A 26,706-nucleotide genomic window follows, 5' to 3' on the forward strand; every position below is an offset into this window, starting at 1 on the left:
ATGTCCACAACCCTTAAAATACCTAAAGCATTACATAAATATTTTTATGGTTACGTTCTCTATAATATATGATATAAGAATATCTACAGGGTATTTGATTGTAAATCATTTCAATTTAGCACACTTTTCTGTGTTTATATTGACTTTTGTTTGGCTTTTGATTGCATTTAAAAGGTTGTAAAAAGTTATGAACATATTGCTGGGGAAAGTAAACAAACAAAATTTATTGTATGGCAATTTTTTTGGCATATAAAGCTGATAACAAAATAAATATTAAGACAAAAAACATGTTTGCAGTTTATGAGATTTAGTTATTAACTAAATCCTTAAGCGGGCATTTAGCGCATGCAAATGAGAAACAGAATCAGTTAAAATGAATAAAATAAATAATAGCTTAATCAACTCGATTAAAGTTTTGAGTTTTGAGTTTTTAACACAACTAATTCCACAGCATAAAGAATAAAAACCTGTCAAATATTATATTTACATAATGAAAATGCATTGCAAGTAAAATATATAAGCAATTAATTAATTTTGAATTTCACCATAGAATGCTTCTAGAATTAATATAAAAAGTTATTATTTATTATATAATAAAATATTTTAATAATTATAGAAATTATATGAAAAACATTTTATCGCGGGGATAATACATGCAAAGTTCGCGAACTGAATGCACATTTGATATATAATTAAATTGAAATCATGTAAATTATGTAATCACATTACAATAACATAATCGTGGTTGTTGTTGTTGTTGTTGCTGTTACAAAAACAAATTGCGCAATTTATTTGTAATTAGCGCAGCTAATTTATGCCAATTATGTAACAAAAGCGAAAAAAGAGTTGTACATGGGCATTTTTTCGCAAGCGCTTTTGCATACGTTGTTAAATTAGCAAATAAATATAATTAAAATAAATAATACAAAAAAAAAAATTAATGTAAAATTAAAAGTTGTTGGCAAATTAAAATTGGTTTAAAGCGATGATATGCTGCATTAAAAATAAAGCCCCAACATTTTTGTGCGTTATATGCGAAGCACGTGCGCATAAATTAAATTATATGTTGATGCGGCTGGTAACCCTGGCAGCAGCGGCAACGGCAGCGCCAGTGTTGGGCAACTGACAGTATATCAAATTTCATTCATTAATTTCCATTTGGCAATGCCACGCCTGTCGTCTGCGACCAGACTACACAACATTGCCACTGACTATCCATCAGGGTTTCTGCTTCTACTTTTTTTTTCGGCGAATATGGGTTGTTGGGGGTGCAACAAACCCCTAGGGTCGCTCCAGTGCTGCCTGGCAGCGTGTAATACAAAACCTGTGCGCTGTTTGCTGTTGTCTGTTTTGTGTTCGGTTGCCTAATCATGTATGAATGAATAATGACACGAATTTGACAAAGCACAAAATGTGTAGACATAAAAGACAAGCACTCTTATTCATGCAAGTAAATGCGCAAAATAGAACAGAACTGAAAGAAAAAAATGAAGAAACAACAAGCAGGCATAGCCATGCCGAAGACTAAATATCCTGGCCATAATCTGATCGTAGCCAAACAATATTTGACGAATTGCTGTCTTATGATTTAGCTGTTCTATATTTACAAGCTTTAGACAAAAATGTTAGCTTTAGAATACATATAATCAGTGCCTAGAAGATTCATTCTAGTCTAGGTTTATATTAGAAATATTTAGTAGAAAATTTCCATATAACATGATTTTCGACAGCAAATCTCTTTCGACTAATCACGCACTTATATAATTTGTGTCGAGCCTTGCGAATTTAATGACAAAACCTAAATACCCATTGGGAGTGTATAAGAACCCAAAAATGTGATATAACAAATTTGTTTGGCCAAGCCCGTGCGCTGTGATTTACCAACGACGACAAGTAAAAATTGCAAAACGCGGCTCAGCTTACAGCAGCAGAAACAGGAGCTGGGCACCCCGACTGGGCGTGGGCGGGGGCAGTTCAAAAGTGGGCGTGGCTATTTTAAATCACATCTAAGTCGTGAAGCTGTGGGCAGCGGTTGCTTTTAATTATAACACTTTGGAGCAGCACAGTTAACTAAGTAGCTGCAAGTGGCCAGAAAAGTAGCCGATCCCTACACCTAGCCGCCCACCCACCCTATCAAGAGGATACGCTGCCAAAAGCTCAAGACGGCAGGGCTCACAAGAAAAAAAAAAAGAGAAAGAAGCAAATTTGCATTTATTATTAATGTACTTATGCTGCAGCGCGCTGAGTCGAGCGCCTGCCCCAAGTTGTATGCTATGATTTTTGGTGTGCGTAAGTCCTTGCGGCACGGGACACACGCACACAGCCACAGATATAAGTGTGAGTGCCAGTGCGAGTATTATGAATTTGTAATGACGCTTGTAACGCACACTAAGCCCCCTGAGATGCAAACAACGTAAGCAGGGCAAAGAAATAAATTCATATTTCTTGTTGTGTCTGTTTTTTTTTTAAATCTATATTTTGCAGCTTTAATTAGATCCAAGGAAAGTTACTTGCTAGTTAATATATGTATATACATATATATATATAATTAAGTTTTGCACGTTAGGTTACTATAAAAAAATATATTTCAATTTATTATTTTCACTTAACGGCTACTTTTGTTGAGTACATTCAGATTTGCTTCCCGAATATGAACTGATTTATCTAACTGTTGCGGTCGCTTAGCAAACTTCGCTTTGAGAGAGTTTGAGTCAAAATTGAGTGAAGTTTGAGCTGCGTCAGCAATTATGCGTGGGATAGTACTCTGATGGGAACATTGACAGTGGCGTGATATTTAGGGTGAATTGTTTATGTCTACCAAAGGGGGACAGTTTGATCTTGACCAATGTCGATGTTATCACCAGGCTCTTTGTTTACAATATTAGAAATGTTTATAATTGTGCTTATGCTTATGTGCTAAGTTATGTTAAAGGGTGGGTGCGACTATGGATATGTCACTCCCCCAACCATTAGAAAAGTGCCTGTCCTCAGGTGTTTAAGTTTGGATATAGTGTAACATTTTCTTCTTTTAGAATTGGTATATCTCCTATTATTGTAGGTGTTTCTTCTACTTTGGGTTTTTTATATTTTATAATTAATTTCTTAGGTATGCTTTTGAACTTATATGTCAAATACAGTGTTAAACTTATTAATATGATTACAAATATGGTTATTGTAATTATCTGGAATACATTGTTAAATTTTGTATGTGCATTTATAATTTGTTTCGTTTGTACAAACGAAAGTGGTTCTAATTTTATAACATCATTGCTTACGTAAATGCTTTGAGTATAATCTAACATATTGTTTGAAATTGAAATTTCATTAATTTGCAATGAACAATTAAAGATTTTTATTATATTGTTTCCTTCTATTGTTATTTCGTTATTTATACAATTATGGTTTAATATAGTTTTTGGTAAATTCCAAGTTAAAATTATATTTGGTTCTATGTAGTTGATTTGAAAATTTTGCAAAATTTTAGTATAACTACATTCTGATGTTATTTGGTTTAAAATTCCTGTTAAACATTCATTATTAATTAATTTTTTTGTTTCTCTGCTATAAACTTTTTTATCTTGGGTAAAATATTTTTCATGAGCTATTTCTGTCAAAATATTATTATTTTCATCCGGGTATGGAATTATTTCGAATACCGGGCTTTTTATTATTTCTCGAGGAATATGGGATATTATCAGTATTTCGTTTGTATCTGATTTAAACCAAGTGGAAGTTTTTGTATTCAACAATTTCTCAGAATTAACATGCAACAAATAGTCATGTTTTAGTAATTTTGGGTTAAAAATTCCTAATCTTGTGAGCTGCATTCCCATCTCAATGTCTTCTATATATTCTGTAAAGTGTTGTAAGTTAAATATAAGGATATCTAATTTCTTTCCTTTTTGTTTCTCTTGATCTAGTTCGTTCATGATTTCTATTCCTTTGTTTATAGCTTCTATTATGTAATTTAATTCGTTAACCTGAACGCTGTTTTCTGCTAAGTTGCTTATTTTTTGTTCAATTTCTGCTTTGTCTTCTTGATTTAATGTTCCAAATAAGTATTTATATGCTGTTCCTACTATGTTAACTAAACCTCTTTTGCTACGTTTGGCTATTTTTAAGCCGTTTATTTCTCTGTTTAATTTTTCTACTAGGTATTCGATTTGTATAAGGTTATTGAATTCTTTACTTTGTTCAATTAAATTGTTAAAAGTTTCTTCGGTTTTTGTTGAGGTTATTTATTAGTTTTTCTTTATTAGCTTGAGTGTCATACTCTGGTGTACCTGCATATATGAATATGTCCGCTGGTGTTCTGTTAGTCGTTTTGTGCTTTGTTTTATGATTGTACGTGTAGAGTATAGTTTCAAATTTTGTAAGTTTATTTTCGACGTCTGAGTCGCTGTTAATGATTCTTAGTTTTTCGTTAACTGTCTTATGAAATCGTTCTACGTCGGATATACCGTTTTTACTAGTGGTTATATTAATATTTACTGCTTCTGATTTTAGCCATAATTGTAAAGCTGTGCACATAAAAGCTGAGTCTTTGTCTGCCTTTATTTCGATGGGTTTACCCATTTGGTTGAACACTTGTAATATAGCTCGTTTGGTTTCTAGCCAGTCTCTACTTTTTATTTCTATTAATGATGCAAATTTTGAATAGATATCAATGCAAGATAAAAATTGTTTATCTCCTACTATGTAAAAATCCATTACATATTTTTCTCGGATATTAGCGATTTCCGGAGTTATTTCGAAAGTTAATTTTGTATCTCTGTGTTCTGTTTTTGCGATGTTGCAAATCTCACATTCATTTATTAGATTTTGAATTAGATTTTGATAATCTGGGAAATAGTGGGTTTCTTTGAACCAATTGATAGTTTTTTCAATTCCTGGATGTAATAATTCTTTGTGCTTTTTTAATATTAATTCTTTGAATTCTGCGTATGTTTGAAGGTCTATTAATTTTGTACTAGTTTTCATTGCCTTTGTTGAATTATTCGGACTTATTATTTCTAAGTAGGCTTCTTGAAAAATTGGAAAATCTGCTTCGTTGTGGAAGTATAGCACACTTTTCTTTGTGCATAAGTATTCTTTTATTAATTCTTTGGCATGCGTATTAGTCATGTCTTTGTACGTAATTTTTATGTTGGTTTTGTGAAAGTAATTCGTAACTTTTGTTTCGTTCTCGGTTCCTTTTTCAAATTCTATTTGTCGATTATAATAATTAAGTGGTCTTTCTGTGATTTGTAAATGGTTACTGTTGTCTTCTTGAGCACTATGTATTGTTGCTCTTGTGCTAATTGTATCTTCGCCTAAGAAGTTTTCGTTTAATTGAATTCTGGACAGAGCATCTGCCACATAATTTTCTTTTCCTGGGACGTATTTAATTTGGAAATCAAACTCATTTAGCTTGATCTTCCACCTTTGTAATTTCATGTTAGGTTCTTTCATATTATTTAACCAGACGAGTGGTCTGTGATCACTAAGGATTTGAAATTGTCGACCAAAGAGATAGGACCTAAAGTATTTAGTGGCCCAAACGATTGCTAATAATTCTTTTTCAATCGTTGAATAATTTAACTCATGCTCGTTGAGAGTTCTACTTGCATAGCATATAGGCTTATGCTCTTGCGAAAGGACGGCCCCTATTGCCATATTACTCGCGTCTGTAGTTAATGAAAATGGTTTTTCGAAGTTAGGGTATATTAAAATTGGGTCGGATGTTATGAGTACTTTTAGCTTTTCAAACGCTAGTTCGTAGTCTCTGTCTTTTATATTGATTTTTGCTCCCTTTTTTAATTTAAGTGTTAATGGTTTTACTATATTAGCGAAATTTGGTATAAATTTCCTATAGAAACCACATAATCCTAGAAATGATTTAATTTCTTTTGGGGTTTTTGGAATTGGGAATTTGACAATTGCTTGTATCTTGTTGGGATTTGGTTTTATACCCTCAGTTGTGATGATGTGACCGAGAAATTCAGTTTCTTTTCTCATAAACTCGCATTTATCCAACTGTAGTTTTAAGTTAGCTTCTCTAAGCTTCTTAAATACCTTTTGTAGCGACAAAATGTGTTCCTCCAATGAAGTGGAAAAAATAATAATGTCGTCTAAGTAGACCAGACAATCCTTAAAAATTAAATCTTCTAAGAGATTGTTCATACAACGTTGGAACGTTGCAGGTGCATTCTTAAGACCAAATGGCATGCGAGTGTACTCGTAATGGCCATGTTTAGTCGAAAATGCGGTCTTGGGTATTGAACCAGGATCCATTTGGATTTGGTGAAAGCCTTTGGCTAGATCAATGGTTGTGAAATATTGACATTTTCCAAGTTTGTCTAATATTTCATCCATGATCGGGATAGGGTATTTATCATTAATAGTTAGTTCATTGAGATTGCGGTAATCTATGACTAACCGGAATTTTTGCTTTCCAGATGCATCGTTTTTCTTTGGAACGATTATTACTGGTGAGCAGTAAGGGGATTTGGATTTACGTATGATATTTTGTTTTATCATATCGCTTATTTGTTTATTTACTTCCTCATCGTATATTTGAGGATATTTGTATGGACGCTTGTAAATTGGGTCCTCATGTTTTGTTAGAATTTTGTGTTTAATTGTACTAGTGAAAGTCAAATTGTCACCTTCATGGTACTGGATATCACGAAATTCATGTAAAACTTTTTTTATTTTTTCTTTTTCTTCTGAGTTTAGGTGCTCTAGCCTAAACTCATTGTTTTCTATTAATTCATTATTAATAGCGAAGTTAAATGGTCTGTCCTCTTCGACCTCTTCGTCGTTATATCTAAAACAAAAGTTAAATTCTCCTAAGGTTACGGATCCTTGTGCATAGTCTATTTTTGCTTGACATGCCTCAAGGTATTCTCTCCCAATCAGAACATCATAATGCTCTGAGAAGTCGTGAATATAGAATTTTTGTTTGCTCGGACAAATTTTGCTTGCTCCTAATCGTATACTTTGTTTTAATTCAATAACACCATTTATGGTGTGAACCTTTAATGTTTCGTTGTAAACTGGAAAATTTAAGCGGTTAGTTTTCATTAGATTAATGGTTGAACCTGTGTCGATGACACATTTTAGAACTTCGTCATTCATAATCAATTTTATGAATGGATTTCTTCTGTTTGTTCCGAGGCTTGCTGATGAAAATTTTCGGATGTATCCATTTTCATCTGCCCACTGTTACTATCTCTTTGACGTTTAGTCGGAGGGTTTGGTGCATTCAAGCGTGAATGGGACTGATTTTGGTAGTTTAAGGGATTTTGGTATCTACCTTGACTTAATTTCTGTTGGAACTCGTGGTGAGCTTTCTGATTGTCTTCGGACTTATTATGCTGTTTATTTTGTGCGTGATAACTCTGATTCGTGTTGGAATAGCCACTTGAAATGGTGGTTGGGTTAGCATTTTGCTGATAATTTCCCATGTTCCTACGATTGTTATTTGGATTTCCCTGAACATTATTATTTTTAGGTTTTTCAGTAACGCTATTTTCATATAATCCCTCTCTTTGAGCTACTTGCTTTAGTTTTTGTGTCGACGTAATGTCGTGTCTGGCTAACATCATGAAAAGCCTATCTGGTAATTTTTTTGTAATAACATCTTTGATTGTGTTATTCATAGCATTTGTATAAAGGGTTGTATTGCTAGGTATATTTTCTAGTGCTAACTTATTTAAAATAACAAAAGATTTATTCTCGAGCTCCTCGATGAACTTACGGACGTTTCCTTGGTAATTCGTGTTGTATAAGCGTCGAAGGAGTTCTTCAAATGGTGTCTGCACTTTGTATTCTTCAATCAATGCGTTTCTCAGCTCCTGCCAAGTGTTGGCTGCTGTCCTTTGTGATATTCTCTGAGCATCTCCTGTGACTTGCAATTCGATGGCTCCGTATAAGATGCTATGTTGTCTAACATCTCGGGTTGGATACAGGTGTAGGATGTAATCTATCCTTTTAATGAAGGCGTTTAGTTGATCCGTTGATCCGTCAAAGCTTGGCACCTGTCTAAGTTGTGAAAGGGCCTGGTTGAGGTGTTGTTCTGATAATTCCATTGTCATCTTGGTGTAATACACTTTTTTTTGAATAGTTTTGAGTTTGTAGGTTTGAACTTTATTGTTCTTTGATTTTGCACTTTTATTTTAAGTTAAAGTTTGTGATGGATTAATGTGTAAATGTTTTTTTTTTTTTTTGTGTGTGTGTCTTAAAAAGACTCAGTAATAACGTATTGCAGGGATCAAACGATATGCAAAGCCAGTCGTTATTAACTGTAGTAGCTTTATTGCCCAAAGGGTCAATATTATTAAGCTACTAATGACCCGAAGGTTCTTGTGCGGATACGTATTCGAGAAAATTTTTATTACACTCCGACAACACTTTCGGTCGCGATTGTGCGTTAGATCTGGGAATTAATTATCCTTTAGCGATCTTTAATTTTTCCCGACGTATCCTACCGGCTGCGCCAATTAAGTTTTGCACGTTAGGTTACTATAAAAAAATATATTTCAATTTATTATTTTCACTTAACGGCTACTTTTGTTGAGTACATTCAGATTTGCTTCCCGAATATGAACTGATTTATCTAACTGTTGCGGTCGCTTAGCAAACTTCGCTTTGAGAGAGTTTGAGTCAAAATTGAGTGAAGTTTGAGCTGCGTCAGCAATTATGCGTGGGATAGTACTCTGATGGGAACATTGACAGTGGCGTGATATTTAGGGTGAATTGTTTATGTCTACCAAAGGGGGACAGTTTGATCTTGACCAATGTCGATGTTATCACCAGGCTCTTTGTTTACAATATTAGAAATGTTTATAATTGTGCTTATGCTTATGTGCTAAGTTATGTTAAAGGGTGGGTGCGACTATGGATATGTCACTATATATATATAAAACAAACAAAAATTATATTTCAGCATGAAATATGTTTTAAATAAATTATATATTTTAGTAAACGAAATTGTTGGAGCTACTTTTAGCTTAACTGCAATGTTAGCAATTTAAGAGAATAAGAAAATGCCGCTCAATTTAACAGGGCATTAAGAAGTGTAAACTTATAAGTTAACAGAATAGCTAACAGCTTGCTGAACGAAATGTGTAAATCGAATGCTACTCTACTCTACTCTGCTTTAGTAGTTAACATTTCTGATTCCTTTACATACTTTGAAATGTTAGCTTGTTTTTGTGAAACTTAGCCACTTGAGTCTGGCATTCTTATTCTCTTAAATAGGTGAAAATGCCGAGCCTCAGTTCAAATAATAGCCAAATAAACTAGTTAGATACACTTTCTCAACACTTTTTATAAGATAAGAAAGTGATAAAAGAGACATGAAACTTTAGCAAACCGAACCACAGTATTACAGTATTACAAGATCCAATTCTGTTAAAGCTTTACATAATATTTTCTGCTTCACACTTAACATACTTCAGGTAAGGGCTGAATATTCTCAATTTTGTAAAGAGCTTAGGCAGAGTGAAAATATTTTTAATATTCTTAGCTTCGCTGACCTATTTCAGAAAAAGAAAACTAAACTCATATACTTTAGCAAAATGATGGTTCCAAAGTTTTTCACTAAAGAAAGAGCACAAGAGCAGTTGCTGTACACACTCACGTTCATAATTTTGTTCTATTGTAGCCTTCCACAAAATTTGATTGGATGAACCAGACAAGCGCCTTATGATTTCATCTTTGTCTGTGTCACATTTTCATTTTCTTATACGCTGAATGCGTGAAAAGGGTATAAGGATTTTATGGAAACGTACGTAACAGGCGACGGGAGGCCGCTCCGGCCAGGGTATATAATATATTTTTGCTCGGCATCAAGGCGATATAGCCTTTCTATCTTTCTGTATCTTTTAGAGTCAGACACCTAATGTATTGATCGATAACTTATCCTCTTTCCATGGAATCGATACATATCAACATCAAGTCCTTCTGTATATCTATCTTAACCAGGCCTGTCTAAGCTAGAGTCGGAAAATTGGTCAATAGTCTAAACAGATCAGCTCGGCGCGTGGTTGAAGGTATCTCCTAGTCTGGCACTCTCGACTAGAATACGTTTAGTTGTCTTTTTGGAGTGCGTGTAAAAAATGGCAAACATTTAAAGTTTGTTACGAGACGAAGCGCCAAACTTTGGCCTGGTGCAGGAAGAAAAACTGTGCATTGACATGACAAGCCAGACAGAAGAGGGCACAAGGAGGCGCCTCGAGAGGGTCTGAATGTGTGCCTTTGGGGGTGTATAAAAAATAACATACGCACACACGGGAATTAGGGACATGTTATATGTATGTAGCGCACATTTGTGCTGGGCGGCTGGCAAAAGCTTTTTATAATTCATTTGCCAAAAGCAACAACAAAATTTGGCATTTCATTTGCGCAACAAAACGCATCTAGGGGCCAGGGGCGGGACGAGACGGCTGGTTGAAACAATAAAAGACGAGGCGTGAAAATGCCGCAGGTTGAACATTTAACACCAACTACAAGAGCCAGCACGCACTTCCCAGCGGCCAAGTCAAACAGGATAATTGCCAGACCACGCAGGCAATTAACGTTGCCAGGACAGCAGCAAGTGTGCGGGGCTGCGCGGGCGTCGAGGGGCGCACGTGTGGGCCTTTGGGCTGACTGCATGACACTGTGCAACAAAATTGCGGCCACTTGATATTTGTGTTTACTCAACAGCAGTTGTTGTTGTTGCAAGTTCCTGTTTATTTTGTGTACTATTAATTATTATAGCCAAACTACCCGTAATCATCGCCGTCCCCTTAAACTCGCAGCACTTGCAGTTATCAAAGCCGAAACACATTTATTATTTGATTTGAAATCAACATTTTTTGGCCAGCAAGCGTCGTTGGGGGCGTGCTGACCGCCCCCAAATTTGAAATGCAATTGCGAACGGCAACATTTCATTTTGACCAGCACAGTCAAGGATACAAGGCCTGGCCATATCCTGGCACAAGCACTTGAGAATTGCCAAACAAAAAGCTTTGGCAATGCAATAAAAATAGCCAAGAAAAAAAATAAACAAAAATTTATTTTCACAAAACTTGCGCGCAAAAGCTAAACAAAAAGTGTTGAATGCCCCATTCTGGCCAAAAGTATATTGCACAAAAAGCGAATTGCCTCAAAGCCAGAACGGGCAAATTGAAGGCGGAAGAGGGCAAACATAGTAGAGCAGGACAACTATAAGATACCCTACTTAAAAATGATCTGAATAGATAAATAAATTTCAATTATTAATATTAATAATATTATTTATTATATTTTTTTTCTTCATAATTTTACTTTTTAATTTTAAGTTTATTCAAAATAAATAAAATATATTTCTTTTCGGTTCTTTCTAAAAACCAACTTATTTTAAGATCTTCAGCTTACTCTCTATAAAGATTTTGCCAAGCATTCGTAAACGTTCTACGCGCGATCTTTTTGCGCACAGAGCATTTTATTTTCAAGTTATCCTTAAACTTTTTATAAAATTCTTTTTTTAGTCAATCTGGAACTATTCAAGTAGTAAATTTATTTAAGAGTATATTCATTTTATAGTGCAAAACGGAATGATAACTTATCTAATTAAAATGTGCCTTTTGATGCAATACCCGTTTCAAGGAGCCTTTCACGAATCTATCAGAAGCTGAGGCTTATAGACCCGCTTCGAGAGGAAATTGCTTTTGCTGGGTGTACGAAAAATATGTCGCTGGCATTGCAACTGCCGCAATGTGTCGCGGGTAACAGGATGGGCAACGGCATCGGTTTCGGGTTCGGGTTCGGCGGCTAGTTGGTTTTTGGTAGTGGCAAAAACTTTATTTTTGTTTCAATTTGCGATAAAAACAAGCAGCAAAATAGCGACAACAGTCGCCAGGGCATCGGCAATGTCACCAAATGAAATTTAACAACTCGATGGAAAGTGGGAGTGGTCGACAAATGGGAGGGTGTGCAGAGCGTGGCAGCTGGCGTCTTGGGTCCTTTGACTTGGCACAAAAGGCACAAGAAATGCATTTGCTGTCGCTGCTTGTTTTTCAACATTCATAATAAATTTGCAGAGAACAGGCTCACGCTCACGCCCACGCTCAAACTCGGGCTCAGGCTCAGGCTCAGGCGGGGTCACAGTGTCCTGGAGTAAAACAAAAGCAAATGCAGCCAAGACACTTTTTCGTCCCGATGTCCTGTGCTGGCTCATTGCTCGCCAGTTGAAATGTAACGGATGCTGAGCTGCGCTCTGCAAATTTATATACAAACAGGATATGACAGGCAGGAAGCAGGCAGCCCCTCTGCAGCCTGTTCGCCTGTCCCCAGTGCAGCTTCTACTATTTCTGTTGCTTTTTCAAGTCTATCTTTTTTTTTTTGCCTGTATTTTAATGCTAGTCTGTTCCATCTTAAGTTGCCTTTGGCTTAACTAAACGCCGCCTCAGGGCCAGAGCGAGTTGAGCTGGCTCAAGCCGAGTTGCCTCCAGTTCAAGTGGGCAACAGAAACAATTTCTTTAAATATTTGATGCCATGTACATGCCGTGCATTTGCTATTCTTTCAACACGCTCACATGAACTACGCATATTTATTGACAAATATACACTTCAAAAGCAAATATGAAATAAATACATCGCACGAAGTTCAGCTGCTCTAAAGTCCCGTAAAGAATAGCATAACATTTATTTTCTTGTCTTCAAGCATTTGCCCTTTTTCCTTAACACATTATTTGGTTGCTTCGCTTACAATACATTCTATATGGACTCGATGTTCTTTCTAAATTAAAACAATGTCTTACTTGTACTCTATGCTCACTCGCACAGTGTTCGAGAGTACATAAACTTGTGGTAAAGCATGCAAAGACATACTTCGCTGCCCTCCCTTTAAGTCACGCTTTACAATTCTTCTCTTCAATTTCTATCAGCCTTCAAGTTTCGTTTTTTTGGAAGCACAAAATTTCTTGATATCAAACTTCCATTTGAAATCCGAAAATAAAAGACAGCTTGTTAGTAAGAAATAAAAATAAAATAAAATATTTATTTACCCTGACACAATAAAAAAAGCAGTGGGTGTTAAAAAGCGTATTTATTAGCAATTTACAAAGCGAAATCAAAGTGCTAAACTTTCAAATGGGGCAACAAAATATTTATAGCCTGCAATGCACGCAATTGTGAACTCAATATTTTAACCATAAGAGCGCGCATTATACGCATTATATCGGTAGTTATATGGCCAGTGGAAAGTACGGACTGTAAATCTGTGGACACACAACTAGCACGAGTTGCACATAAATCACGCATACGCAATGTTTTCCAATTGGTGAATACTATAAATTACCGCGTCGACACAATAAACAACGAGAAGAGACAGATGAGAGAGTCTAAAGCTGAAAACAAACCACAAATGAATGGCGAGAGAGAGAGAGAGAAAGAGAGAGTGTGAAACGAGTGAAGGCCAAGAAAAGCACTCAGAAATGATGCATTCGATTAGAAGCGACTTTAAAGCAGCTCTCAGAGCTAAGTGGCGGGGTGTGTGCATATTTTGGGCCAAATTTACAAGAGAAAATTATTTAAAAGTTTTCTCATATTTTAAATATTAAAAAATATGTCTACCATTCGTAATACGCCGATTATAATCTAACAAAAAGAATAACAAATAATCAACGCGCTACAAAATCTTGAAAAACAATTCAAGTGCAACAAATCAAAACATCACAAGCTAAGAGGTTGAGAGAGAGAGAGAGAGAGAGAGATAACAATTAAGCAGATAAAGAAGAAGAGTAGCTGTTGGGAAACAACTTTATCCCATTTCTGGCTGTGCTTATGCCTTTGTGTGAAGGGTATCATAACTTTTTTCAGGAATTCTTCTCGGTAGAACAGAAATACTTCTTAAAATATATACCATTAAATAATCTATTATATGTATATTATTGATAAGATATTCAAAATTTTATATCTAACATAACATTATTATTATATTATTAATACTATTGGCCGCAACAATAGACTCTATATAGAGGAGTTTTCTAAACTTTTTGTGCATTTTTAAGATATAACTGAAATCTTGAGTATCTGCCTTTCGTCTAGATAATTTATATAAATAGTATTTAATTTATTAAAATCAAAAATGAAAAGAATTTTGTTTTAATATGAATTTGTATTCGATTTACTGGATATACTTGCTTCAACCCAGCTTAATATTATTAATATATTATTAATAATAATATTAATATAAAATTAAATAAAACTGGAACGGTACCCGGTAAGACAGCATGGAATTAAACAATTTCTTTAATAAACTTTTTTTTCTTAACATTAGTGTATTAAAATTTTAAATATAAACTCAGATATTTTTGATAATATAGATAAGATTTGTTAATTTATTTAATTCAATGGAAAATATGTGGAGCTTGGTTGATCTAAAACTAAACCGGCTCTTGATCTAAAACTAAATTGTAGTTCAATTGAAAACTTTTGCTTATATCTTGACTAAGGAAATCTACAACAACGGGCTATATTATGCTTTCATTTAACAAAGAGTGTATTCTAGGGCTTAAAAAGTTGACTATATTTATAAATATATACATTTCCGACAAGAAAGAAATCTTGAAATTCTAATTGTTTGTGAGAGCATTTAAGCTGCGGCATGTTTTCACAATACTTTCCTGTTCGACTTTCTATCTTTATTTTGCGCTGAGGCGAGCATATAGCGCATAAGCACGTACAAATCGCATTTCTTAGGCGCTAGTCTTATCCTTTTTTATGGTTCTGTGTGTTTGTGTGTGAGTCTGTGTGTGTTTGTGTGTGCCTGCCTATAAGTATGCTACGCCAAAAGGCAACGCTTGTTTGGCTGTCAGATTTACTTGTCTACTCTCGCTCTCACTCCCTCCCTCACTCTCGCTCTCCCTCTCACTTTCACATACCTACTCCCTCTCTTCCTTTCTCACGCCCTCTGTGTGTGTGTGTGTGTGTGTGTGCTATAAATTGACAGCTAAATCTGCAAAAACATGATAAGACAAGCGACATGCCAATGCGGCCAAGAACTACGCCGGCCTGCCCCCAGCCCTGCCCCAATGTAACTGCTATCTGTGTTTATATCTGTATCTCATCTATGTGGGCCAGGCCTCTATATCTATTTAACCCAACAACAACAACAACAGAAACAAGAAGAACAACAACAACAAACATATAACCAAATATTTTGGCCAACTCGCTGCGAAATTGCTTTTCGATTTATTTTTATATGTCTGCCAAGTTGCGAGCATTGTGACAAATTAGTCTTAAGGTTTTGGCCTCTATTGTTGTTATTGTTAGTGTTGTTATTGTTGGTGTTGTTGTTGTTGCTGAGCTGGCAGTATTTTATAAGATTTTTATCAGACCAAAACATGTGCGCCAGCCAAAAAGATAGCCCAGTTGGGCTTAGGCCGCGGCTTGTTTTGATAGTAATAATCGTTATTGTTTATTTATTTATTATTTATTTAGCGAAATATATTGTTTAAATTCAAACAAAATTGCGTTACGCCGGACCTCGAGCCTGCTAAACAAAGAACTAGCATTAATTTATTGATTGCCACTTAACTATTAAAATTCTGTTAAATACTTTTTAATTTTTTGTAACTATTTATATTTATCTTTAATTTCCTTCTAACTATTTATTAACTTTATTCAAAATATTTATATTTGTCAAATTAGAATTTAGAAGTATTTAAAACAATTTTCATATTTGACGGGCAATGAATAAATATTAAATAAATATTGTCAGCTTGGGTTTCATTTTTATGTCCAAAATTAAAAACTTGTTTATTTTTAATAAAACAGTTAATTTAGATATTGAAAGAAACCTTCGCAATTTTCAATGTATGGAAAACATATTGCCAATGATTAAATGAAAATAATAAAGAAATATATATTAATATTCAACATGTGAGCCGTTTTGATATTGAAAGAAACCCAATTATATACATTAAAAAATATAGAATAAACTAAACAGAAATATAACTTCGCACGTTGCAATCTTTAAGAACTTTAAGTTTTCATATTATAACGAGTCATAGAATATTTTTTCCTACTTTTGGGTAATAATAATAATAATAACAATCATAATATTAATAAAAATAATATATATATAAAATATTAACACCTCTAAACAGTTAATAATAATAATAAAAACAAAGTATTAGCAACCTTTAGTTAAATGGCAAAAAATTAGTAACCATAATGCAATTTTTTATATGTTGTTTATTTTTGTTTTTGTCAGCTAAAAACTCGAAACAAGATTGAGACCGCGCACATAGAGGCGCTTTTCCCCGCTTCCTCCCCCCCCCACTTACCTAGGGTCTTGGTCCATTGGGCAGTGGGTCGCCAGTCGGGATAGTGTTTGGGAAAGAGTTCGCGTGTCCAATAAGTGTGCAGGACGACCTTATAGACGGCGAGGCGGTCCAAGGTGCAGCCGGTCAGCGGCGCTGGCTGTGTGGCCGCAGCGGCAGCGGCAGCGGCGGCGGCAGTTGCTGGCGGCGTATTAAGCGTGGGCGTGGCAGCATCTAATCTGGCATTCGCATCTGTATAGTAGTAATTGCGGTAATTGCCATTCACATTGGCATCTGGATTGCCATTCACAGGGGCAGCATCGAAATCTATATAGTTTTGATTGTCGGCAACTTCCCGTTGTTGTTGTTGTTGTTGTTGTTGTTGTTGCTGTTGCTGCTGATTGGCCACGGTATAGGCATATATGGCCGGATTTGATATGAAGGAGGCGCCGTAGCTGCTGCCAGGCTGGGATTGGACTGCAGCAGCAGCAGCAGCGACTGCGGCGAGCGCGCAGAGCGTCGCTGCCAGCAGCTGTTCAGATTTGAATTTCGCTTTCATTTCGCTCGATTTCGAATTTTGGACTCTTCTATTTTATTTCTTTTTTTTTTTTTTTTTTGTCAACTGCAGCCGGCCTGTGCTATTTATAGACTTTGATTATTTCTCTTAAAATATTTTCTATTTTGTTGTACACTTTACATTTGCGGCTGCTTATAAATAAATGCACGCGCACACACACTCGCACACACACACGAACACACAGACAGGCGCACGCACATGTGTAACGCGCGCGTGCTTATTTTTGGGTTCCTTTTCTTTCTATTGATATTCACGTGGAAGCGTCGGCGACGTCGTCGCGAGCATTGGATCTAGCGTAAGAGCAAGCGACAAGCACCAATAGCCAACCGTCTGCGTGCAAAGTTCGTTGCGTACTGAAATGCTGAGCGCATGTTGCGGCAGTCGCGCGGCAGCACCACGGTCCAATATCGGCAGCATTAACAGTTTCTATGCAGTGAGCGTGAGAGCGCAACGCTTGGTACATTTGCGCTCTGTGTTGGGGAAATTTTGTTCTCTAGTGTTGTTGTAGGCGAGCAAAAAACAGAAAAAGCAGCCTGTTGAGCTCTGGCTACAGTTATATGCGTGTGTTGCTCTTGTTATTGATGTTGTTGTTGTGTGTTGTTGTTGTTGTTGTTGTTGCTGCTGCTGCTGCTGCTGTTGACCTCAAGGCTTTAGGCACATTATTGCACATTTCCTTTTCGGCATTTGAATAGGCAGCGTTAATGAAGCGGTACTTGTCATGCAATTAATGGTAACTGGCAAAACGCCGGCTGGTATGCAATGCTAACTGTACTTAGCAGCAACAAAAACAACAGCTGGCAACAATGAGCACAATTTTCGATTAAAATCAATTGAAGCACTTTAATTGCTACAATTCAATTAAACAACGCGCTAATGGACAATGCACAGCCAACAACTAACAACAACAACGACAACAACATAAACAGTGAGTTCGATTTTGAGCGTGGGCCTTCACAGGGGGAAATTCTCGTTAGTTGTGCGTCGAAATTACTTTTCAATTCTTTGCGCATTGTTTGTGGCAGCTTAAGTGGAACTTGTCAAGCCAAAGTTTTAGCCTGGGCGCAAACACACAATTTGGCATTACCTGAATTGGCAACCAAAACTAGCTGCACTAAGAGAAATTATTGAAATTGTTGTGTGCCTGTTTAAAAAAAAAAAGGTGGAAGAAATTAACAAAGCTAAATATGGAACCAAGTCGAATGTTTCTTTTTTACCCTTGGTAGCCAAAACTAGCTACACTGAGCGAAATTAATGTGTTGAAAGCTAAAAAAAAGTTGGGAATACATTTTCTGGGCTAAATTTAAGAAAGAGATGGATATTACATCTTTATTTAACTATATAAACATAACTAAATGCACGGAGAGAAAAAAAAATTGGGAAAATATTTGTACATCTTTATTTTTGCCACCACCTAAGAAAGCAAACACAACTAATTGCACTGGAAGAAATAAGTGTGTCCAATTGTTTAATATAAAAACTACGAATAGCAGCATAAAATATAAAATATTTTGGCATTACCTCAACTGTAATATATAGTTACACTGCAAATAACGAATGTGTGCGTCTGTCGAAAGAGTGTGGAAATATTTTTTGTGATTAAGTTCTGAACTTCATCTAAGTAGAGCTTTATTTTTTATAACAATTTTATAATACTTAACTCGTATTTCTATAAAAATATCATCATAAACATATCTAAGCATAAAATATTTAATTCTTTTAACTAGGACTAGATGTTTATAATATCTGTACAATTATAAAAATTGTTCAAATACTTTTCAAACTGAAAAAATAAAAAACATCAAAAACAAATACATAATTAATTATTTGAAAATTCTTTACATTTATAAATGACACTTGCTTTTCGTGCAGTGTAGCTGTGCCTCCACAAGCACTAGTCCCACTGTAAACATAATTGCTATTGACACACACAAACACACGCACGCACACACACAGACACACACGCACACAAGCATACAGAATTATACTCTAGCCGAAAATGGCTGTTGGGGTCCTTAGAACAATTATGTGTTGCACTTAAACGATTTGTACGTGATGTAGATTGTGTCCTCGACTCCGCTACCCGCTATCCGCTACCCGCCCCCGCCATTGCCCCCTTCATCACAGTGTAATCCTGTGCACGGTCGCGTGCTTTTGTATGTAAATTATGCGTGCGTGAAATTTATTGCAGCTAATAATAATTGTCCATTTACAATTTGAACGGTCCTGGCTGGTCGTGGCACGCCCCCTGCACCACCTCAGCGCCCACTTGTGGTCAATTATAAACGACAATTTGCTATTTGTCTTAGACAGGTTGGCAGCGCCAGCCAGCCGTTGGACAGGGGGTGTGGCAGCTGTAGCTGATGCCCCTTTGGGGACTTTTATTGTGACTTAAATGCCGTCCATTAGTTAGAAGCTTTACCGTTTTATGGGCCACAGTTAAATTTATGCTTATTATGTGCTAATGTTTCTAATGTTTGGCTTGTGTTTTGTTTACCAAATGTCAAGCATAAATATTCGTAAGCTAATAAAGCCCGTTTAATTGAGGTAAGGTATAAAACTAAGAGTGGTGGAGTATATAAGCGCAATAGAAATTTACCACAAAGCGAAGTAATGAGTAAATATGCTCGTAACCAAAGAAATATGCAAAACAATTTTTAAATAAATATATTACAATATTTGGCATAAAACCTACATTTCAACTGTTAACAATTGCATGGGCCACCACTGTCAACGTCTGAGCAATTATAAAGGGAAATTACGCTCACCACTTACTCTCCGCACTGCCACGGCACAGGCGCAAGTTCTCTTACTCTCTCTCCCTCCCACTCTCTCTCTCTCTCTTTTACTGCCTCTGCCAGCTGCTCTCCCACACCTGTGCACACACACACTCACACATGCACGCGCGGCATTGCGTTTCATTGAGCAAAAATAAAATCAGGAAAAAAAAAATGCTCGCATATTACACGCAAATGTACCGTACAGCTGAGTGGAAAAAACACACACACACACACACATCCACAGATATAAACTCACACTAGCATAAGCACAAGCAGCGCCAATGAGCTTTGGCGCTGGCTTTGATTTCCGCTTTCATTTATTTGACTTGTATGCACACACTTACACACACACACACACACGTACACACACAGCTGTAAAATTCCTAATAAAGTTGGCATTTGCCAAACAGAGACGCAGACGTGCAGACAAACAACAACAAAGCAACAGCATAAACCGACGTCGACCCCCCGCACCCTGCTGCCGCGCCGATCACACCCGCACACACCTCTGTCAAGTTTGTTGTTGCCGTTGCTTTTATTGAACGTTGAACAAAAAACAACCAAATGCAACAGCAGTGCAAGAAGAAGAAGCAGAAGCAGCAGCAGCAGCCGAGTCCTGGCATACGTGTGCATTTCCCACCTGGGACACCTTACATTTGCATAAAAAAAGAGTAGAAAACTAGGGCTTTTTTTTATTGTTCTTCCACTTTTTATTGCTGCGCGTTTTTTAGTTGATTTGCGTTGTTTTATTTCGCTTTATCCAATTTGATTTTCTTTGTTTTGTTTTTGTGGCACTGCAAATAAATAAATCCACTCAAAATAAATGCAACCACAGCAACAGCAACAACAACAACAGCAACAACGACTCCAAATGCATCGCTGGCTTGTGACGTCACAATTCATATTGTTGTTTTCATGTACTATGCTCTGTTATGTTTTACAGTTATTTATGCCAGGCAGTCAAAAGCTTAACAGCTTCAGCTGCTGCTCAAAAAGACAACAACATAAACTACTAAGTTCTCATCATGTCTGTTTATGTGTGTGTGTGTGTGTGTGTGTGTGAGCGAAAGGTAGAATATTTGGTACTTTGTTGTTTTTGGTTGTGCATGTTCTTTTACAGTTTTTATTGGCATTTCAATTTTTGCACATTCGATTATGTTGGGGATTTTTGCCATTTACGTTTTTGCTGCAAATTCGATTGGTTTTTACCGTATTATTTACTATTTAGTTGTGTATTTGGGTTACAAACGATTTTCTTGCTTTTCTTTGGGTAAACATGAATTTGAATGAATAAAATGACTTTGAAATGTTGCCATAATATTGATTACCGAATTTTTGTCAAAAAATCCCAGAGTTGAATAGCACGTTCTCATAAGACTCAATAAGTATTCGGCACGCCAAAGATTAGATACCCTTGTAGACATTTCCCTTTTGCTGATATGTAAGAAAAGTGCTGCTCGAAAATGAGTTTGTTGAAATATCTATGAAAACAGAATATTTTGCTTTATGAGATCCCACTACTTCACCGATCTTTCCTATAGCAGCTTTATGATTAAGTGGTGCGATGTTGATAAGATTTGACATATATGTGAGAATCATAATGGAACAAATAAATCCCGAATTTGATTTCCATATCAGAATCAAATTGACAAACGGACATACTGATGGATGTAGATATTGATCAAGATCTATATGGAGTCATTTCATGACAAAGTGCGAATATCCTCTAGAAGGGTATTAAAATATGTGTAAACAATTTTCATGCAATGTTCTGCATATTTAAGCTTTTAATATATTGCTAAATTCTAATTCATAATCTTCAAATCACAAACAAATTCGAATATTCTTGGCTGTGAAAAGCGCGATGCAAACTTTCAAATTTGGGCAATTTGTTTAAATGGATTAGAAATATCAATAACAGTAGCCTGAAAAAGTAAACACTTTTTCAGCGGAATTTGACCAAAATTAACTTTGAGCAGCTTTTATTTAATTTTATTAATTTTAGTTTTTTTCTGGTAGTTTTTTACGTTATTGTCAAGCATTGTTGATAATAACTAAAAATAACAAATATTGTTATTTCATTGATTATCAATTTAATCAATTTAATCATGTTAAATGCGATGAGCATGTTTTTGTGCAATGCATTGAGTAAAACAACAATGCCCGAGGAGCTCTTGTAGGGGCTAGTTTTTAATTGGCAATTAACACAGGAATTTCATTTCAACATTTTACACTTATTTTCCGAAAAAGAAAAAAAATACCCTTTACAAAAACCAACTTTCAGAAATATGAAAAGTGAACTGTTTTTTGTTGACTATAAAACAATTTAATTGACGTGTAAATTAACTGGCTTTACGGTTGAATATGGTTTATGCAACGCTAGGATCGATTATGCTGTGCTATTTTTTTATTTTAATGCAACAACAAAAAGTTTGCGGCCACAAGAAAAAAAAACAACAACTGCATTTACACTATTTTAGTTGTGCATAGCGGAAAAATAACATAAAAAAATAGACGGGCCAGGCAAAGCTTTGAAAATTATGAGCATAAAATGTTTCATAACGCTAAATTTAAAATGCAACAAAAAAACGCGTTAAATATTAAGGTAAAAAGCGTTGCCAGAGAGTGGGCGAACGAGAGGAGTGTGAGAGGGAGGGGGAGTGAGGGGTCACAGCCAGTGTGCATTTTAATGAAATGGCAACTGATTTAAAGCTCTGCCCCAAAAACCAGTCAACTGTGTGCGTGCGCGCGCGCGTGTGTGTGTGTGTGTGTGTGTGTGTGTGGCAACAGGTCTGAGTTACATTTTTATAGCATACTTTTTAGCTGCGCCAAAATGCGTTATGCATGAGCACTTGCAACTGCAGCCGGCCAGAAGCCAGCGCCTGACACAGTTAGGCATCAAATTATGACAGAAACACGCCCGAAAGTGCTCCAACCACCGCCCACCACCCACCACCTACCACCCAACGCCCCGTCCGAGCGTAAAGGTGCTGCAGCTACATTTAATGACTTTTGCATCTCTTTCGGCGGCTTGCTCGTTCGCTCGCTTTCTCTTTAATTTGTGCGCACTCACTTCAAAGCGACGTCAAAATTTATGCAATTAATGTGCCGCAATGCATTTCCCATGCACTTTGACACTCGCAAAAATTTTCCACTTTTTCCTCGCTTTATTTTCATCTCTTTCTTGTCTTCTTTTTTGTGTGTGCTTGTGGCTGCTGCCAAATAAAAGTGGCCAAATTAGCTTTGGCCCAAAGTGGAAGTCGAGCGCGTCTCTTGGCCAAGGAGCGAGAGTGACAGCATTTGCGGATTCAGGATTCAGGTCTACGTGATCCCCGTTTTAATTAAGCGTGTGGCGCCACCCACTGCTGCCACCACTGAGCAAACTTTGTAAGCCTACCCTGGTCATTATCCCCTTCATGCTGCAGATACCCCTTAACTCCTGTCAAATGTGCAACTGCAAGCGGCAACTATCTCAGTATCTCTCTCTCTCTCTCTCTCTCTCTCTCTCTCTCTCTCTCTCTCTGTCTCTCACACCCTCTCTGTATTATCTGTGCAGCCCTACGCGCTGCCATTTGTTCGCCCTTAAAACGCATTTGTGGCTTTGTTTATTACTCTCACAACTTGTTGTTGTTCTTGTTTGGGCCAGAACGAACATGGCCAACAAGTTTTGTCATGTGCGGTTAGCCACAAATTTCATTGTTGTTGGCTGTGTTTTCATGCCAAAACCTGTCTGCTACCTACATAATTATATATATATAATTAAGTTTTGCACGTTAGGTTACTATAAAAAAATATATTTCAATTTATTATTTTCACTTAACGGCTACTTTTGTTGAGTACATTCAGATTTGCTTCCCGAATATGAACTGATTTATCTAACTGTTGCGGTCGCTTAGCAAACTTCGCTTTGAGAGAGTTTGAGTCAAAATTGAGTGAAGTTTGAGCTGCGTCAGCAATTATGCGTGGGATAGTACTCTGATGGGAACATTGACAGTGGCGTGATATTTAGGGTGAATTGTTTATGTCTACCAAAGGGGGACAGTTTGATCTTGACCAATGTCGATGTTATCACCAGGCTCTTTGTTTACAATATTAGAAATGTTTATAGTTGTGCTTATGCTTATGTGCTAAGTTATGTTAAAGGGTGGGTGCGACTATGGATATGTCACTCCCCCAACCATTAGAAAAGTGCCTGTCCTCAGGTGTTTAAGTTTGGATATAGTGTAACATTTTCTTCTTTTAGAATTGGTATATCTCCTATTATTGTAGGTGTTTCTTCTACTTTGGGTTTTTTATATTTTATAATTAATTTCTTAGGTATGCTTTTGAACTTATATGTCAAATACAGTGTTAAACTTATTAATATGATTACAAATATGGTTATTGTAATTATCTGGAATACATTGTTAAATTTTGTATGTGCATTTATAATTTGTTTCGTTTGTACAAACGAAAGTGGTTCTAATTTTATAACATCATTGCTTACGTAAATGCTTTGAGTATAATCTAACATATTGTTTGAAATTGAAATTTCATTAATTTGCAATGAACAATTAAAGATTTTTATTATATTGTTTCCTTCTATTGTTATTTCGTTATTTATACAATTATGGTTTAATATAGTTTTTGGTAAATTCCAAGTTAAAATTATATTTGGTTCTATGTAGTTGATTTGAAAATTTTGCAAAATTTTAGTATAACTACATTCTGATGTTATTTGGTTTAAAATTCCTGTTAAACATTCATTATTAATTAATTTTTTTGTTTCTCTGCTATAAACTTTTTTATCTTGGGTAAAATATTTTTCATGAGCTATTTCTGTCAAAATATTATTATTTTCATCCGGGTATGGAATTATTTCGAATACCGGGCTTTTTATTATTTCTCGAGGAATATGGGATATTATCAGTATTTCGTTTGTATCTGATTTAAACCAAGTGGAAGTTTTTGTATTCAACAATTTCTCAGAATTAACATGCAACAAATAGTCATGTTTTAGTAATTTTGGGTTAAAAATTCCTAATCTTGTGAGCTGCATTCCCATCTCAATGTCTTCTATATATTCTGTAAAGTGTTGTAAGTTAAATATAAGGATATCTAATTTCTTTCCTTTTTGTTTCTCTTGATCTAGTTCGTTCATGATTTCTATTCCTTTGTTTATAGCTTCTATTATGTAATTTAATTCGTTAACCTGAACGCTGTTTTCTGCTAAGTTGCTTATTTTTTGTTCAATTTCTGCTTTGTCTTCTTGATCTAATGTTCCAAATAAGTATTTATATGCTGTTCCTACTATGTTAACTAAACCTCTTTTGCTGCGTTTGGCTATTTTTAAGCCGTTTATTTCTCTGTTTAATTTTTCTACTAGGTATTCGATTTGTATAAGGTTATTGAATTCTTTACTTTGTTCAATTAAATTGTTAAAAGTTTCTTCGGTTTTTGTTGAGGTTATTTATTAGTTTTTCTTTATTAGCTTGAGTGTCATACTCTGGTGTACCTGCATATATGAATATGTCCGCTGGTGTTCTGTTAGTCGTTTTGTGCTTTGTTTTATGATTGTACGTGTAGAGTATAGTTTCAAATTTTGTAAGTTTATTTTCGACGTCTGAGTCGCTGTTAATGATTCTTAGTTTTTCGTTAACTGTCTTATGAAATCGTTCTACGTCGGATATACCGTTTTTACTAGTGGTTATATTAATATTTACTGCTTCTGATTTTAGCCATAATTGTAAAGCTGTGCACATAAAAGCTGAGTCTTTGTCTGCCTTTATTTCGATGGGTTTACCCATTTGGTTGAACACTTGTAATATAGCTCGTTTGGTTTCTAGCCAGTCTCTACTTTTTATTTCTATTAATGATGCAAATTTTGAATAGATATCAATGCAAGATAAAAATTGTTTATCTCCTACTATGTAAAAATCCATTACATATTTTTCTCGGATATTAGCGATTTCCGGAGTTATTTCGAAAGTTAATTTTGTATCTCTGTGTTCTGTTTTTGCGATGTTGCAAATCTCACATTCATTTATTAGATTTTGAATTAGATTTTGATAATCTGGGAAATAGTGGGTTTCTTTGAACCAATTGATAGTTTTTTCAATTCCTGGATGTAATAATTCTTTGTGCTTTTTTAATATTAATTCTTTGAATTCTGCGTATGTTTGAAGGTCTATTAATTTTGTACTAGTTTTCATTGCCTTTGTTGAATTATTCGGACTTATTATTTCTAAGTAGGCTTCTTGAAAAATTGGAAAATCTGCTTCGTTGTGGAAGTATAGCACACTTTTCTTTGTGCATAAGTATTCTTTTATTAATTCTTTGGCATGCGTATTAGTCATGTCTTTGTACGTAATTTTTATGTTGGTTTTGTGAAAGTAATTCGTAACTTTTGTTTCGTTCTCGGTTCCTTTTTCAAATTCTATTTGTCGATTATAATAATTAAGTGGTCTTTCTGTGATTTGTAAATGGTTACTGTTGTCTTCTTGAGCACTATGTATTGTTGCTCTTGTGCTAATTGTATCTTCGCCTAAGAAGTTTTCGTTTAATTGAATTCTGGACAGAGCATCTGCCACATAATTTTCTTTTCCTGGGACGTATTTAATTTGGAAATCAAACTCATTTAGCTTGATCTTCCACCTTTGTAATTTCATGTTAGGTTCTTTCATATTATTTAACCAGACGAGTGGTCTGTGATCACTAAGGATTTGAAATTGTCGACCAAAGAGATAGGACCTAAAGTATTTAGTGGCCCAAACGATTGCTAATAATTCTTTTTCAATCGTTGAATAATTTAACTCATGCTCGTTGAGAGTTCTACTTGCATAGCATATAGGCTTATGCTCTTGCGAAAGGACGGCCCCTATTGCCATATTACTCGCGTCTGTAGTTAATGAAAATGGTTTTTCGAAGTTAGGGTATATTAAAATTGGGTCGGATGTTATGAGTACTTTTAGCTTTTCAAACGCTAGCTCGTAGTCTCTGTCTTTTATATTGATTTTTGCTCCCTTTTTTAATTTAAGTGTTAATGGTTTTACTATATTAGCGAAATTTGGTATAAATTTCCTATAGAAACCACATA

At 35.5% G+C, this 26,706-nt stretch overlaps 1 protein-coding gene across 2 annotated transcripts in view; it reads right to left on the reverse strand.

Moving 5' to 3' along the window:
* The window catches only part of mspo (M-spondin), a 119,509-nt gene that overhangs the window by 55,200 nt on the left and 37,603 nt on the right, over positions 1-26,706 (reverse strand). The window contains exon 1 of one of the 2 annotated variants that reach the window (XM_032437212.2): positions 16,302-17,195. The exons of the other annotated variant lie outside the window; for it this stretch is intronic. Within the exon in view, the coding sequence (XP_032293103.1) occupies positions 16,302-16,836 (535 nt within the window). The 5' untranslated portion in view covers positions 16,837-17,195. Of the gene's footprint in view, positions 1-16,301; positions 17,196-26,706 lie in introns of those variants that run through there. 2 annotated transcript variants of the gene reach the window in all.

This window comes from Drosophila virilis, chromosome 5, assembly GCF_030788295.1.
Source record: "Drosophila virilis strain 15010-1051.87 chromosome 5, Dvir_AGI_RSII-ME, whole genome shotgun sequence".
Classification (NCBI taxonomy): Eukaryota; Metazoa; Arthropoda; class Insecta; order Diptera; family Drosophilidae; genus Drosophila; species Drosophila virilis.